This window comes from Folsomia candida, unplaced genomic scaffold, assembly GCF_002217175.1.
Source record: "Folsomia candida strain VU population unplaced genomic scaffold, ASM221717v1 Fcan01_Sc010, whole genome shotgun sequence".
Lineage (NCBI taxonomy): Eukaryota > Metazoa > Arthropoda > Collembola > Entomobryomorpha > Isotomidae > Folsomia > Folsomia candida.
In genome coordinates, this window is record NW_019091202.1 from 4,451,235 (window position 1) to 4,464,151 (window position 12,917).

The 12,917-nt window shown below is 38.5% G+C and overlaps 3 protein-coding genes across 3 annotated transcripts; all 3 read right to left on the bottom strand.

The window, feature by feature from the left end:
* Window positions 1-1,913: 1,913 nt before the first annotated feature.
* LOC110854478 (von Willebrand factor A domain-containing protein DDB_G0292740-like) lies at window positions 1,914-7,621 on the bottom strand. Its single transcript, XM_035855541.1, has 11 exons — window positions 7,322-7,621; window positions 6,913-7,017; window positions 6,391-6,815; window positions 5,803-5,949; window positions 5,579-5,714; window positions 5,367-5,479; window positions 4,927-5,140; window positions 4,474-4,851; window positions 3,670-4,052; window positions 3,152-3,293; window positions 1,914-2,339 (listed from the first exon to the last, which is right to left on the bottom strand). Exons 4-11 carry the CDS (start codon window positions 5,923-5,925, stop codon window positions 2,128-2,130), a joined length of 1,701 nt encoding a protein of 566 aa, XP_035711434.1. The 5' UTR covers window positions 5,926-5,949; window positions 6,391-6,815; window positions 6,913-7,017; window positions 7,322-7,621; the 3' UTR covers window positions 1,914-2,127.
* On the bottom strand, window positions 6,414-7,567 carry LOC110854479 (von Willebrand factor A domain-containing protein 5A-like). Its single transcript, XM_022102914.1, has 3 exons — window positions 7,322-7,567; window positions 6,913-7,017; window positions 6,414-6,815 (listed from the first exon to the last, which is right to left on the bottom strand). The coding sequence occupies exons 1-3, from the start codon at window positions 7,565-7,567 to the stop codon at window positions 6,414-6,416; spliced, it is 753 nt and encodes a 250-aa protein (XP_021958606.1).
* Window positions 7,622-9,231: 1,610 nt separating the features above from the next.
* LOC110854481 (mitochondrial chaperone BCS1-like) lies at window positions 9,232-11,422 on the bottom strand. The gene is made up of 3 exons (XM_035855362.1): window positions 11,237-11,422; window positions 9,831-10,657; window positions 9,232-9,697 (listed from the first exon to the last, which is right to left on the bottom strand). The coding sequence occupies exons 2-3, from the start codon at window positions 10,366-10,368 to the stop codon at window positions 9,243-9,245; spliced, it is 993 nt and encodes a 330-aa protein (XP_035711255.1). The 5' UTR covers window positions 10,369-10,657; window positions 11,237-11,422; the 3' UTR covers window positions 9,232-9,242.
* Window positions 11,423-12,917: the final 1,495 nt, after the last annotated feature.

Below are 12,917 nucleotides of genomic sequence, written 5' to 3' on the forward strand. Positions count from 1 at the left end.
TAATTTTCGCCCCAAACCAAGTTCTCCCAAAACCAATGACACGCTGTATGCAAGGTAACTTCCTTATCATACGAATGAACAAGTTTACTGATAATCTTTACGTAGGTACATAATTATGTATGTATCCCGAGCTCGAGTTGGTTTTGCTTAGTTAGCAAATAACGATTTTATAACTTGAATGTATTTTCCCTCATTTAGTCATGTATACCGTAAAAACTCAAATAGTAGCCCTTGCTCAAATAGTAGCCCTGCCCAAATAGTAGCCCTGCCTTTTTTCATAATTTTATAAATAGTGACCTTGCTCAAATAGTAGGCGTGCCCAAATAGTAGCCCTGCTCAAATAATAGCCCTGCTTAAATATTAGCCTTATTCGAATTATAGACGTTCGTCAATTTCCAATGTACATACATACAACCAAACATCTCCTAGCCAGCTCATTTAAGTAATTAAATCAAAATTCAATTTAATCTCAGTTATACAAAATCGAATTGAACACGAAATTCGGCTTATCGGAAAAATTATTAAAATTAAGAGCAGGCCTAACCTACAGAATTGTCATCTAATGCGAATCTAAGGGAGAATTTGGTGCTGTTTTTAGAATTTAATTTTACTTTGATTCTGGAAACAAAATTACAATAGCTGTTTGCTAATTGCAGCCGTGCATCTTTTCATAATTTTATAAATAGTGACCGTGCCCAAATAGTAGCCTTGCTCAAATAGTAACCGGGTCCCAGCCACCGATTTTTTAAATAGTAGCCCCCGGCTACTATTTGAGTTTTTACGGTAAATAAATGTGCATAGTCTTGACTAGGGTTACCGTGGGTACCCCTTACCCACGCCAAATTGTGGGTACCCATTCGCCTGCAGGGTAGCGAGAACTAAATATGTACCCGTGCGAGTACGCGTAGTTCACATTGAAGCATATGCAATTTTAAAATCTACGCAGAGGTACTCTCCGTGGACGCAAAAATTAGGGACCAACGTAAAAAAATTCAGAAAAATTATCTTTATCAACTAATAAGCGGTTTTTTATCGATTTCGCCTTTCCCCCCTCCCCCCACAAGGTCGATACGAAGTTCGAGATAGGCGAACAATGAATTTTGTATAGCGAGAGAGAAGGTTGAGATTGGGGAAAAACACGGAACTCGGAATTTCTCCTACTCTCGTGAAGAGCCCGGATATAATGCTACCCTGAGGGTAGCACCTTCCGTACAACACACGGTTAATGTAGTCATGTACCTATGTATGCATGTATGTATGTACATATATGTATAGATAAATGTGCAACTTTTTTGCATTTGCACACATTGTTTGTATGCAAATTAGTTCTGGTGCACATTAGGTATTGGCGTACGCCTCATATTGTGATTGTTTTGTCCGTCCGTCTATCTGTCAACAGCCCACCGGGAAGCAGGATATCTAGATAACGCTTCAACAGAATCAGACGTCACTGTTGTTCTTCTAATTTTTAGTTCTAAAATGGGGCACGTGTGGTCAAGGGCGACCATTGCCAAATGCCAAGCCAGCCAGCCACAATTTTCAAATATTGATTTAAGAAAAATTTAACCACGAATCAACGCCACCAATAAGTAGTTTCGACGTACATCAACCCTGAAAGGAGACCGAAACGTCAAAAATGTCGCTGGCACCTTGTGCTCGTTGATATCGGTTTACTAAATATGTGACATGAAAAAGATTAAACTTACTTATGGAATAAATCCGTACCCTCTTCACAGCAGGAGCAGAATTGTTTAAGAGTGGGTAATTTTATCGTCTCTGATATTTATGCAGCGAATGAGGGTGTAGATGTAAATATGAGACTATAAATTTGTTGTCTAGTTATGATTATTAGGACTCAAACAAAATAAATTTGTGGCGCATAACTCCAAAAAAGTATGAATTTATACCCCAAAAATTTATTTCATTATATAACAATCGAAATTTCACAACCATTGTCATAAAGTTTAAACAGCATAAGTATTCTTACCATGAAAGTGTGTATGTTGCTGGAACAAATTTTTAGTAATTTTGTCCCCTAAATTTTTTGCTAAACGTTGCATGCAATTTTGTACACGAGTTTTATTTGTAATGCTTATTACTAAACACTACGTGAATTGCATCACTAATTCAGATGCCTGTTTCCTTGCGCATTGTAAGTTTTTTGGTAGCAATTTCCATGTCCTTCATTATTTCGACACTTGTGCAATTTTGTTCCATCCATTTCATCGCCTTTGTTGCGACAAGTTCCCATAAGTCCTTCCACTGGTGAAGACCTCGCAGAAAATGTATTGCTAACAAGGTAGCAAAAACATTTTTGGGCCATGTTTTACCAATTATTTCTAAAAGAAATTAAGAAAAAAACACAATTATGTATTACATAGGTCCAAAATCTCCTGTAATGGACAGTATGAAAGATGAACGCTCCGGTCAAATTTTTGTGTAAAACTTCATAACTTGTCGACGACAAGTTGTCGTCACATGTTGCACGATTTTAGGTATTTGTAGTGAAAGTCACCCAGCATGTGCTCTCAGAGTTTGACCGAATTAATCTCAATCGATCGTAAATTTAATTATTTACTTTATAAATATGGGATTTGCAAAACCCACGATCTGCCAAGGCTCAGGTTTGGGGATATTTGTATCCAAAGAAGCGAAAACGCACCTTAGAGTTTCCAAATTTGACGGCGTTTTTTTGGAATGCAAATATCTATGTCAGAGGCGAATTTCCAAATTTCGTAAGTTTGTGATCGATTGACACCAGGTTATCCTAAATCTGAGATCGCACTCTGGAAAACTTCCATTCTTCGTGCATATTTTAAAACACATTTTTTTAATTTAAATTAAGTATTCAATATCGCGTGCCGTCAATAGCTGTGTTTAGTCATCGTCATTTCTCGTCCCAATTCGATTCTTGTGGTCGAAATTTTAAATTGTCTTGGTTGTATTTTTGATTAGCCAATCAAAAAAACCGGATTGGGAGGAGGACATGAAGACGACGTGAAGTATAAACACAGCTAATTATAATTACAAAGCATTTGACCCTAAGCAGTTGACAAATGTACACAAAAAAACGTTTTGGCTACCCCAGTGGCGAATCTAGCCTAATAAATTCGTACATCGGTACATATGTTTGTGTACACGAAAGACATACCATTGATGACATCATGATAAGAGATGTTTATAGCACTGCATAAGGCCTCATTTAGTGTAAAATACCCCTCGAAACTTTGCAAATTAACGACTCTTAGAATAAGAGAGGTTGCAGAATTGGAGTCCGATTTATGAATGACCCGCTGAAAAAGGAAAGTCAATCCTTATTTACATAAAGTTGGAAAACGTTTCTGACAATTGGAGCGCAAACGATGTTCAACCCAGATTATTTTGTGACCATGTCAGTTAGAAAGTGCAACTGTTTAGAAAAAAAGATTTTGTGCGACACTTGGGCGAAAAATTCAGCATGTTCGCAGCAATTGCTGCCACAGGACACAGATTCCACTGGGAAATCCAGAGAACTTGTGGTGTTTCACCAAAAGTTCCTGAAAAGGACCTGAATTTTTAAATTTTTGTTCTAAGCAGTATCTTGTTTTCAAACTAACATGGCAAAAAATTATATCTGGGTTTTACATGGTTTCCGCCCACACTATGAATTATTATGTAATATTTGCATACCTGGTATGGAATACTAGCCAGATCTGCGCCGCAATCATTACCCTCCTCCTCGCTCCGGACAACGAGACTGTCAAATTCAATGTCATCCTGGTACTCTTGTAATGCCCGGTTTCTTTCTGTGCTACGGGAACGAGATCGAGATCTCGATCTAGTTGGGAGACATCTGGTAGAAAACTGGAGTTGATAAGTGTCCCTGGTCGCGTTCTGGATGGAGGATGTAGATTTGGGGATCCATCTCGTGTTTATAGTGCCTTGCCTGAATTTGTGTTGGATTCCTTGGTCAACCGGGTATTGAGATGGCACACTTCGTCTCTGCATAGGACCTGGATAGTGGTCACCCAAGTGATCAACAGCTATGTACGACGTGTACTTTGAGGTAAGACCTATTTCATACGTGGAAAATGTTCGTTAAGTAGTTGCAAATATTTAAATGTTCAATGTTCGTTCTTATCCATAGCCTAAGGGACTTTAATGTGGAAAGCGTGGAGAAATGTGCGTTGCACGTGGTGGAATTTTTAATAAACAAGATATTTTGGAATGATGGGTAGGTTCAAAAATTGTATAAATAGGTAGAAATCTACTAGTTATAAAAATACAAAGAAATTAGTAAATTTAGGTGATCAAGATCGGTAGGGGAGAATTATAGTGTTAAAATTTTTACATTAGTGAGATTGCGTAAGAGTAATATTTTGATGGAAAATATATTTATCTAATTACAATCAAAATTACAATCGCAATAACAAAAAAATACCTATTTTTAGTTTGTATACTATGAAGCTATAGTTATAAAAATTTAAATCTTACCATGCTCAACAGCAAGTGCTATAATTTGCTGCTTCATTGGCTGTGAAAATCTTTCCAACTCTAATTCTCGCACGAGTTTAATTGCCGCAAGTTTGTGTAACATTAAGATTTCGGAAGTTTCGGAATTCGGATTCACACTGATTTTCAAAGTCAATGGTCCATCGGGTGATGTAGCTGTAATTTTCACTCCGTTTGGCTGTACCAAACTGGGTGGAAATATGGCAAGTACGACCATCTGACGTCCATCAAATATTGGCTGGATCCGTTTCGGTGATTGTAAAAACTTTGCGGTAGGATGCAAAGGTTTGTTATATCCACACAAGGTCATGGCAGGGTTTAGCTCCTCTTCTGATACGCCAACCCATTCAACTTTAACATCTATAAATTTAAGATAAATAAAGCGTAATTTACTGGATAATCCCCCGCCCGTAAATATGTAAATAATCACCTTACCATTCAGCGACGGTTGTAGCGCATTTTTCAAAAGATTCAGCGTCGCGGAATGAATCACTTGTTCATTTTCGACAAATGCGGAGGTTCCCTTGCCTGCATCTGCGATTCCTTGAATCAAATGGCGCGAACAGGAGGAACCAATTCCAAGTGCGAATAAGCGACTATTGGAAGAATTCTGTTTCACCAAACTGATAACTTCTTCCGTATTGCTGACCTGAAAAATATAAACCTGTAGCCACACCTACATACATATGATATATGGGGCCGTCCATAAATTACGTAACTCAAAAATCGCGGTTTTCTAGACTACCTCCCTCCCTTTAGCATGTAAAAATAGGCACGATATCATTGGAGCGTTAGACATCCCTCCCTATTCTCTCGTTACGAAATTTATGGACGGCCCCTATTTTATAAAATCTAGATTTGCTAAAAATTCAAACCTCGCCATCCGAAAGGACAAATACTTGTCTGGTGTAGCCAGGAATGCACGGATAGGAATATATCTTGGATAAGGGAGCCAAGATTTCAGTCCCGCCTAGATCCGCGTTTAAATCTAACAAGAAATTTATAACATATTAAGCACAATTACATCTGATAACTCTGATCAATTGATCAACTCAATTGCTCAGACATAAATAATTCGCAAGCTTACGTTGTGCATGCCAATTCGCGTCACGCAACGTGTCTTCATTGTATTTCCGACTGCCATTGTAAAACAGCACTTGAAAACTGTTACCAAATCCGATTATGTTGAAGTAGAAGTCGGCCGGCATTGAGTGAAGGAATAGCTGAAAATTACATAACTCTTTAGATTTCAATCATTGTCTACATTTTTTAACTTCCGGATGCGAAGACCAACACTGTTTCTTAACAAACCTGCAAAGCCGTTCTAGCCATACGAATACAATTCCCGTCCATTGAACCAGACCGGTCGAGGAGAATGACAAACTCGGTTTTTCCTTCCTTTAGAGAAAAACTCGGTAGCAAGTGAGCCATCATGGCGGTTGAGCCGTTTTAAAGGGTCTGAAAATTACAATTTGCTATTAATTCGAAAACATAAAGTCCGAAATAAAATTCTCCTAAACGTGTTAAGCTATCAAGTTAAAATTTATAAGGGGCCGTCCATAAATTACGCAACCCAAGAGGGAAGGTCTAAGCCTTCAATTGTCTATGTTACATGACAAAGGGGGGAGGGGAGGGGTCTAGCAAATCGTTACTTTTTTGCATTGCGTAATTCATGAACGGCCCCTAAGCCCAAAACTGGCTACGAATTTGCTCAAATTTTAATGCAAACACGGCCCTTGGAGCCTTACAAACTCAAGAAATGCCATGTACATATGTACACCGTTCAAACAAATAGGGATAAAGTCCCTTAAATTTTTCTAAACGAAATTATTATTTTTTTTTGGTATGCAACCAAGCCCTGCCAGATAACGTCTTAGATATTTTATCTTAACGAACAACCTCTGTGTAAATCCTGGGTTGCATCACGGCTTCCTCCGGTGGACGAGGAGGACGAAATCTCTATCCATTTCTGTCACGTGGTCAACCAAAGTGACGACAGCTTTTGTCCAGCCTATCCTCTCCGGAATTGGACCTCTTGATTCTACCCGGATTTTATGATGGGATAAACTTCGGACGGCTTTTATCCCGCCTTGGATGGCCGCAACGACTTTAATGCTCAATGGAGCCGGTGGATCGGCAGAGTGGGACATTCCCGCCAAATCGGTGGATCTTTGATCCGTTTCGGATCCCGGGACGTATCTCGGCGCCACCGTGGTGGGCATGAAAAATCGGATGGAATTAGTGTCCGGGTCGTTGTTAACCTCGGTAACGTAACCAACTACAACTTTTGCGATCGAGTTTGGTTTTAAGAAGCCGATTTTTAGCTGAAATTTAAAAAAAAGCATGTGAATCACAATTATAGATAGGTTTTGTCGGGGAGCGGTAATGATGATTGTTTGTAATTCATCGATAAGGACTTACCTTGAAAATATCCTGCTTAACTTCCCCACCAAGAAATGCGGTTTGCTGGTTCGAAACGGCAGCGTCGTAGTCCCTTTGGGCATCCTCGTTGGCTTTAACGACGCCCTTAAATTTTCCAAAATAAAAATACAATACAGTTTTTATGCTAATGTAAATACGTATGCACTCTTAAAAATAATGTTGCCCCCTTGAAGGGAAAACGCACTCTAAATTTTATGTTGAGTAAACCAAACTTAATCCAAAGTAGAGTCGGTAACGTTAATTTGATAAGGAGTAAAGTTTACTGTTGATTTAATTTCTTTTAATTAATATAAAATTCAGAGTGCATCAAGCTTTTTAAAAGGGAAACATTATTTTTAAGAGTGGCGTAATCAGCATAATTTTGATATATTTCAAGGTATTTACATACCTGTATACTTTTCCCATCCAAGTCCGCCCTAAAATGTGTGACCGCACCGTTACAATCGACCGGAAATATGTACACCGCTTCGATCGGGGTGTCTTCAAAGTTTGCATAAATCTGTGTGATTTCCACCTGTGCGACCGCGTGGACCACGGAGGCCGTAATGCTCACAGATTTTAGCGGAATGGGAACCAACTTTTGCGTCCGAGGAGACAAGTACAAAAGACCGAATTGATCCTGGATGAAATTCATGGTGAATATGTAAATAAATGCGTTGCAAATTCTCGTCAGAGTTGTGTACGCAGCAGTGACTGGGAAGAGAGTGACGTTATTTTGCGAGTGTGGCAGCATTAAATGAGTGAAATTGCGACGTTCTCAGCTCAAAGCGTCATCATTTTTCTGGTAAAAGAGTTTTATAACTAGAGCGATTAATTTAAAATTATTAATTTTCATGGCTTCATAATGATAGAGTAGGAATTTAAGTATGTAATTGCGTGACGATACAATACGCACTGTTCAATAAATTTGCAGAATTTCTAGCACCACGCGAAAAAAACTTGTAAGTAAATTGTATCCACGTATATATATATATTAAAGTAATCGTTCCTTGACTTACGGTGTCAGGTTGCTTATGATACAAGTACATATAAATAAATCGTCGCAAACTAAATGTAATAAAAGGATGAAACTAATAATTCTCCAGAAAAGTATGTCATCACACCCCCATAACCTCAATGGGAGGTGGTGATCCGATTAGCCCCAAAAGTTGATTGGATCCTCCCACATGCGGTCATATTTATATATCTATGATGCCATAAACCAATTTCGATTTTATCGATCAGTTCTCTCAGGATCAGTATCCTGCAGACGGACCGACAGCCGGACACGGTCTTCGCATAAAGTTGCTGTATGCATGAGTCACTATGGCAATCACTTTTTGTAAACGTATATATGCAGCGTGCGTGGCGATGAATATGTGTAAGTAAATTTTCTATATTTGCGTATGTACAACTATTTATTTCCCCGTTTCATGGCCGTCTGTACATACATATGGACGATCAGAAGATTTATTTTTTGGGAAATTAATTTACAGATTATGTAGCCGCATTTCTTCTCGGAACATTTTGCTCAGAAATGAAACGAATATACTCGAAGTAGATGTGTATAAGTAAGGCATGCAACTAAACGTATGTACCTGCTGGCAGAATTGTTATGCATGCATACATATAGGTACATACATATTGTGTTCGCAGATAATGGCCAACGTTGCTGAAATAACGTTGCTTATAAATAATAAGAATTATGTACGTATGTGCAAAAACGTTCTAAGTATTTTTGCTAATAAGTTTGCAAAACTTGTTACACATACACAAACGTTGCTAAAGAAATAATAAATTTACATACAAATGTATTAACATTATTTTGAGACGAAGGAAATCTTATGAGAAGATTTTTAGTCGCGCATTTAGCCTCATTGGAAACTGGGGTAAAATCATTAATGGCTGAAGTACGTACGTATCATATGAAAATAATGTCATGGAAATGAAAACCTTATCAAACGGAGTCAAACTACTTCCCGTCAGGTAGCAAAATTAGTACCAGCGTAGAGTAGATATACTTTCCAGGTTAGTTGCCACAACCTGGATTACTTAGGGTAGACAATTAAATTATGCAATTAACAAAGTAATCCTAAGCATGTATGTATTTATATAAATTCTGAGAAACATATTTAATTTCTACAAAACAAAGGACGTTTTATTATAACTTATTTAGTTTATTGGAAATATAACTAGAATAATTAACACATTTCCTAAGCTGAAACAAAAGTTATATAATTCATTTTACATATATGTAAAATAGGAATGTATACGTTCCTATTTTGTTATTCGAATTCTTGCAAAATTAAGCCACGAAATTCCCCTGCTTGTTAAAATTTCAATTTTTCCCCCGGCAATTTTGTCTCATTTCCAAACTGTTCCTCGAAATATTCCTCCGCTTTCTCCAACGCTTCCCTGGGATCGTCTCGATACAAAAAGAGCAAACCTTGAATCATAGCGAGGGAAACTTTGACCTTGACCCCCCTCACAACCTGGATAAATTTCTCCTTCACCCCCTCCCATTTCTCATCATTTGCATCATAAAACTTGTCAAACATTCCCCCAACCTGGGCATCATCCGGATAATCGATCCGAACCTTAAGATCCACCCGCCCGGGTCGGATTAACGCAGGATCCAACCGTTCCGGATAGTTCGTCGTGAAAAACACGATCTGTCCATCGTCCGAAGAAGCCACGCCGTCTAGCGCGTTGAGCAGCCCTCTAAACGTCAAGAGAGATTCGGACTGCCCCCCAAAAGCAATATTTGACTTACTTTCACCCATACCTGTTCAAAAAATTGTTTTTCATTCAAAGTCATTCATCTGAAATGACGGGAATTTCATTCACTTATGAATGAATTTCAGTTTCATTCAGTCATAAGTCAAATGAATGAAAGTGAACAGGTATGCTTTCACCACCTTTCTCCTCCCGACTGCCAAACGCCGCGTCGATATCTTCCAGCAAAATGACACACTTTCCCGGCGCCTGGTTCAACAATTGGGTAACAGAATCGTCCGTGATTCGCTGGGATAACGAAACGACGCAAATGTTGTAGCCCAACTCGCCCGAGATGGCTTTCACGAGGGAGGACTTGCCACACCCGGGCGGACCGTGGAGCAGGTACCCCCTCCGGTAGGGTATACCCTTCTCCACGTACCAATTCTCCATTTTCAAGAAACTCCTGATATCTTGAAGAAGACCGGGTAAGATCTTATCCTGGAGGATGAGCGACTCGATGGGACGCTTCTTTTTCGGATAACCCATCTCTCTCCAGTGTCCGTCCCACTGGTAAATTATTTGTTTAGAGGCGTCCCCCTTTTTCGGGGTGGGGCTGCATTCCAGGATAATTTCGAGGAGTAAGGCACGATTCCAGGAGATTCCAGGAGATTCCAGGAGTGGACAGCGTGATGAGCTCCTGGTGACCGTCGAATCGCCGAGTAATTTCGACCCGGGCATTTTTGTAGAGGAAGGAACTCGTCGATCCGAAACCGATCGTGGTCAAGAAATAATATTTGAAATTTCCGCTGCACGAGGAGCACCGAAGCTGGTCAAGTAGGGTGTACAAGGCTTCTTTTCTGCTTGGTTCGGACCCGTCCTCCGGAAGGGGTACTTTTTTGGAGATAAGGGCGTGCGTCTGGAATCCGGCGCAGTTCGGATTTTTGGCGATCCATTGAAGCAAGGAGATGTAAATGAGCTCGTCACACATTCCTGGAGTGTGGCTGGTTCCACAGAGTTGGAGGGATACCTATTTAATAGGGAGAAATGAAAGAGGTTAGAAAATGTAAAATTTCGCGTGATACATAATATGTATCACGCGAAATATCATATTATATATTTACACAGTTCGCTAATTCCTGGATGATTTGGCAACAGTTTACGTAGCAAACGCAAAAAAGGTTTTCGCAAAATAAAAATATATCCATCACATCTACATGTGGGTACGTATGTATGTAAATAAATAAATACGTGCATAAAATAGGATTAGCATAAATTCCTAAGAATCCGGTACTAAAATAATACATGCCGATGTTTATGACTCTACCAAAGCGGTATCGATATGTAGTACCGGATATTGCATAATATCCAGTGAACTTTTATGAAAGTTTTTTCATAGTGGTAGCAAATCTATCATACTCGTGCTAAGGTAGACATGAGTAGGGAAGGAAGGTGTGGGTGAGTGGTTTATAAATCGACACTTTTTTTGATGACGTAATATGCGGATGTATCCGTAATCCAAGTCAATATATGCGTCAAATAATTAATCGCCTTTAATTTCTGATAAAACAATTGTATGTAATTCAAACTGTGATTAAACAAGTCTTACCATGAAAGCATCCTTTATTTGGGTGGAACTCCATAGTGTCAAATACACCGAGAGGGCTAGCGTAACTGGGACTAGGAAATGTGTGACGGTAAATTTATCGGGGATCCAATTGTTCACAGAAACCGGGAACATATTGGAAATTTGGATGGAAAAAGTTGTGAAGAAGGAACAAAATGAGTTCCTCTCTTACTGCAATCACGGACAAAAGTGAGACAAAGTGTGTTGGGCTACGTACATATGTATGCACTTGTTAGCATAATTAGTTCGCCAGATCTGTTTCATTCATGAAAGCAGGAAGGAACACTCTTAGAAAACTACTGGTATTAAATTGTTACCGACCAAAGTACACATATGAATGACTGTACCTGCACCGAATTACCTGATGGTAATATTTTGCTAAGGAAACATTTACGACTTTGAAACAAACTCTTGTTTTGCAATTACATTCGTGATGTTTGTGCTATGCACACTCTTAGAAATCAAGTATTAAAATAATACCAAGCCATATCCATACATATTTATCTGACTCTACCAAAGTGGTATTGATTAGTAACACCGCATAGTATCAGCTCGGTATTTAAAGTTTTACCATATCCGTATCAAATTATTACGGACCGGTGTAATGTTAATACGAGGCTGCGTAGCAACTTCCATACCAAGAAATCAATGCCACCCTGAGTGTAACAGATTTCTAACAGTGTGCATGCATATCCGACGCGGCTTGGAACCTAATTTTCAACAAGTCAGCCGTGTTACTGCATAATCCAATATGCACAAGGATTTGATTTAATTCGTCCAGAAAGCAACGTGTTACAGAAAATTGTATAGCAATTTGGACAAAAAAGTGGAGACAAAAACCTGTGTGAAGGGTCGTGTGCATTTAGTTCGTCAATCTCTTACTGCATGCATAAAACTTATGTGAGCTCAAGTTTTTGTTAAGCATTAACGAGTTTGCATGGTTCACTTTTTTATTATTTTCTTTAACTGGTTTATGTTGCAAAAATTGTTCAAAAATTTGCACGACACAACAAACCGCTCGTGTTACTGCGTAACTAAATAGACAAGTTTCTTCAAAGCTTGGTAAACGCTGGCTAAATATATGTACATACGTGACTAATGCTGAGAAGTGCAAGAAACTGTATGTAGGATTAATGAGAAACATTGCGGATTTGCTAAAATGGTTGCAAAATTTTAATAAACAGAGCAAAATATGGTGGTAAAGATGATGATAAGAATTACATATGTATGTATATATGTATATTGTAATACATACATAAATATATGGAGCTAATTAAAAATATACTAATTGTAAGTTCCACAGAGAAATTGATAGAAATTGGTTTTCTTTTATTATTTCGCAAAATTTGCAAAATTTTGCAGATTTTGTAATGGCAATATATTCAGCGTCTCGATAATGAGTTTAACTACATGCCATAACCTTGGTTATGTGTGCATGTGTTGTACATACACGTGTCGCGTATAAAAAGTGATCATTGCTCTCTCCAGCATAAGATACTTCCAAGTTGCATGTGCACATACAAATACACTCTTAGAAATCTGGTATAAATACAGTAAGTAGTCTGGCAGATGGTGTAGATTTTCGGGTGTTAAAGTTACTAGCGCTTGGAATTAATATTATTTACATATGCCGATCTATAAAAATTTGTTACCGATATGTTAA